At 34.6% G+C, this 4,318-nt stretch overlaps 1 protein-coding gene across 2 annotated transcripts; it reads left to right on the forward strand.

Annotated features, from left to right (window-relative positions):
- The first annotated feature begins 480 nt into the window (after positions 1-480).
- On the forward strand, positions 481-2,336 carry LOC129574040 (protein phosphatase inhibitor 2-like). 2 transcript variants are annotated; one of them, XM_055455350.1, is made up of 5 exons: positions 481-704; positions 776-1,028; positions 1,132-1,290; positions 1,462-1,553; positions 1,734-2,336. In XM_055455350.1, the coding sequence occupies exons 2-5, from the start codon at positions 922-924 to the stop codon at positions 1,880-1,882; spliced, it is 507 nt and encodes a 168-aa protein (XP_055311325.1). In that variant the 5' UTR covers positions 481-704; positions 776-921; the 3' UTR covers positions 1,883-2,336. The 2 variants fall into 2 exon arrangements, with proteins under 2 accessions (XP_055311325.1, XP_055311324.1); XM_055455349.1 differs by having other exon boundaries at positions 481-700.
- Positions 2,337-4,318: the final 1,982 nt, after the last annotated feature.

A 4,318-nucleotide genomic window follows, 5' to 3' on the forward strand; every position in this document is an offset into this window, starting at 1 on the left:
AAAAACAAAAACAAAAACAAAAACAAAAACAAAAACAAAAACAAAAATCTTGTACCTTGTGAACAGTTTTATTGAAATTAAATACAAAAATGGTTTTAATCGGGGGATGAATGCATCTCATACAGAAGCTGATAACTGCATTTATCAGCTGCATGAAACATTTTTTCAAAAATAAAATACATGTTGATAAATTACGTGGAATAAAATTATGAAAAAAAATGTACGTCGTTTGGTTTTTTTCCCCCTTAAAAAGCGCATCGTTGACAAATTTGCCTAATCCCGGAAAAAAAATTCTTCAAAATTGTTTGCACAAATTCGATTGTCATCTCATAAAAAATGAAGAAAAAACCTTACAAAGTACCTTGATTTGAAATGACGTCGCAGTTCGACTGATGTACGACAAATTCCAATTCGCCACATCGTTTCTTCGGTATTTGAGCAATTTTTCGCCGCGCTGCCAATCAATTCATCGGAACAAAAAGTCAAGCGAAAAGTGACAGATCAAAATGATATTCATAATAAAAACATAGAGATTTTCTATAAATGGAATTTAATTTTTTCTAAATTATATTTTGTGTTTTTTTTGGTATTGGAACCAGCCTCAAAGTTATTGCATATTTGAGTGCTTTTATTGAAATATTGACGGATTACGTGTAAAACTTTCCAGCAAATTAAATTACAGTGCAGTGAATTGGAAATTGTTGGTATAGATTTTGTTGAATTGTGTTGTGTTTAGTGAAGCCAAAATTGTATCGATCCGGTCCCTTTTTTTTAGAAAACGTGCAGAATCCGTCGAATTTGGTTAGAAGTAAACTTCGGACGGGGCCACATTACATTGGAAATTGATTAAATCAATTGCATATATTTGGACATTTGTACCAGTTTGTATTTGATTCCGTGTTTATTTTGCGTCGCAAAATTATGGCAACGAATAAGCCAGCATCATCGACCGCACACCAGCATCATCGCAGCCCGGTCAAAGGTATTTTGAAAACATCCAAGAGTTTTGAAAAACATGAAACGCCTGGGTAAGTGTATGCCAATCATTTGTGGCCCATCAAACAATACCAATTTTGATGTGATTTATCTTTTTGATTCATGCATCATGTGGAAAACACACACACGGAACAGCATCAACAAGAGTACGAAGTTTGATGAGATTAATGTACAACTGACGCATCATCCTGCCGACAAAGATTACGGCCACATGAAAATCAATGAACCAAAGACACCGTTCCATTACGATGATGTCAATGTCGACGAACTAGATGCTAATATGCTGGCCGAAAAGTAAGCACCAATCGACCCAATTTACCCTCCCCTCTTAAACGCAATCATTTTTTTTTTTTCGTTCTGACACAATAAATATCGTAATTCGAATGTTTTATTCTCTGGATACTTTTCCCACAATAAACGTTGACGATTCTGTGTTTTTTTATTTCATATCGATTTTACGTGTAGATTGGAAAAAACGTTGACACACTCGCAATTCGTTGATCGATCGGATGATGACAGCGATGAGGATCAAATCATTGAAACCGAAGAGGAATTACGTAAGTTGACGAAATGCAACACGTGTTCTAAATTTAAACATCGATCGCTGTATAGCAATATAATAATAAGTGATGTGGGTGTCGAGTGCGATGCAATTAGTGCAAATTCAAAATAGCAATTATGAATACGTGTATTGAAATTTAAATGGTGCACCATTCCAACTTTCATTTTATCTGCAGAGAAACGAAGAGATTTTGAAAGACGCCGTAAATTACATTATAATGAGTTTGAGGCAGTTCTACGAGCCCGTGAATTGATGGAAGAGGATGAAGACGATGATGCAAACGCGCAAATTGAAGTCGATGAGCCGTCACAGTCAGCCAAATAGAATCAAAATTACTAATACCCTGGACCAATTCTTCCATACAATTAGTTAAAACACTTTTAGAAGCAATCTACGCCTTCAATGTTTTCCAATCAACACTTTTTTCAGGATAGAAAATACAAATGTGATTTTGTCAAATTAAAAATGAAGAATGAAAAATTTGCAGCAATGCAAGACAAACAAAAACTTATGGGAAAAACATAAATCAATTGAGTAATAAACATTTGAAATAAAAACAAAACTCACAATTTACACCATGAATATGCATCAACAAGAGCTTCACACCATTTTTTTTATACATAAAATAATAAAAATTAGCGTTGTAAGAATTGATAGACATTTCTATGCGTGTACCGACTACCAACGTAGTGATTAAGAGATTGATTTGTAATTTAATGAAGAGATTTACTGCTCATTGAAAAAGGATATGAATAAAATGAGACAATAACACACCATACTTGAGTGAGTGTTTTTCAGTTGAATTCGTTTGATAATTTCGGAGAATTTGAGGGTATTTGTGCTGTTAAAATGTCATAACTAGCCGTATGGATATCAAACAGCGTTGTTGGTTTATTAAATAATTCCTTTCGTCGAATTTTCCGATTGATTACGAGGGGTGGCAACGAAACTACTTTCCCACATACTGGGTCACAGACTTTTCCATGGAAAATAAAATTGGAAAGCAATATTCCAAAGCCAGACATGGGCAAAACCACGTCGCTGGTAGTTTAGATTTTTTTTTGGTAGATCGTAAGCTTCGGGGCAAGGTACCCATTATCCAGTTCAAAAGAAGTCCTCCACAATAAGGTCACCACCGAAAAAAAAAAACATCTCCAAACATCTTTGTCAAAAGTGCCAATGGCATAGTTGTTACCATGTGCGTTCGAAGCATTCATTATTGTATTAATATGAAACTTTGCCATTAATATTATGCATGACTACGAATCGGAGCGCAGCGACGGGTGGGAGAAACAACGGAACAGAACGAGAGAGAGAGAGAGAGAGGGAGGACTGCCCACCAACATGGAAATAATAATAATTTATTGACGGAATACGTATGTGATTAAATCATTTGCTGTCACACAAACGATACCAAATCAACATTTCGTTTACATCCATATATAAATGGCGGTGCGATTTAACACCATAAGAAATTGTCGCGTTGAATATTTGAAGTGCGGAAAAAATGATAAACCGCACTTTCGAACATTGTCGAAAGTCGATTTACGATTTGTCAGTTTGGCTCCATTAATACTCAAAAACAAAATAATTCCCAATAATCATTAATCAGCCAACGTTTATCCAAATCTATATAGAAAGCGAAAAAAAATAGATAAAATGTCAGCCATAATTATGGGATTGTCATTTCGATTGCGGCTTTGCAGAATATTGCCATATTGGATTGACTGAATCAGCGCACTTGTCGATTTCCATTGAATTCAATTTCTAATTAAAAGCTGTAAGTATGAATGGGGTACCCTTCGTCAGACAATTTCTCACTCGACTTTTTGCTCTAACATTGATGACCAATCGTATTTCTGGCTTTCTCTCGATCCATCTTCGTCCTTCTCTCGCTATCACTATGTCCTATGGTCAAGCGAATGAATCTCTGCATAATGTCATACTAATAAAATGTGTCGTGTTTCAAAATGATTTTATTTCTACATTTTATGAATGAAGAACAATGATAAATTGCTATAGTATTGGTCCAGTTGAAAATGAATCGGATACAAAATTGACACAATGACTTTTCCGTTTGACAAGAAAATGATATCCTGCATGTATTCGTCATTGAATTTATTATTTCAAAGTAGATTCAGCTGAAATTCAGTTGAATGAAATGCGTTAATCTCTTTTCCTTAATCGATTAAATGTCATGGTGAGAGGAATAGCCCACAATAATGCAATCAGAAATATCACATTTTGAATCTGGGTAAACAATACGCTAATGAAAAGAGAAATGGCCGTAGCTTCGAAGGTGGGCTTATTGGATTCTCGTATAAAACGCAGAAATTAAAAACGCAGAAACGACAAAACGCAGGAAAAAAAACGCAGAAAGACAAAACGCAGAAAAAAAAACGCAGAAAAAAAAACGCAGAAAGACAAAATGCAGAAAAAAAAACGCAGAAGAAAAAACGCAGAAAGACAAAACGCAGAAAAAAAACACAGAAAGACAAAACGCAGAAAAAAAACACAGAAAGACAAAACGCAGAAAAGACAAAACACAGAAAAATGAAAAATTTGATTTTTGACTAAAATATTGGGTAAATGAGGGTTCTTTTGGGTTATTTTTCCGAAATAATGGCATTTTATTTTGGCCAAAACCTCGAATAGTGTATTTTTCTGGTACCTCACATACATTACATTTACACTAGCATTTAGGACAACAACAAAGAGAGAGAAAGAAAATAAAAGGACAAAAACTAGGGGCATTTAACT

The sequence above is a fragment of the Sitodiplosis mosellana genome, unplaced genomic scaffold, assembly GCF_009176505.1.
Source record: "Sitodiplosis mosellana isolate CC-2019 unplaced genomic scaffold, AAFC_SMos_1.0 Smas_scaffold_6150, whole genome shotgun sequence".
Lineage (NCBI taxonomy): Eukaryota > Metazoa > Arthropoda > Insecta > Diptera > Cecidomyiidae > Sitodiplosis > Sitodiplosis mosellana.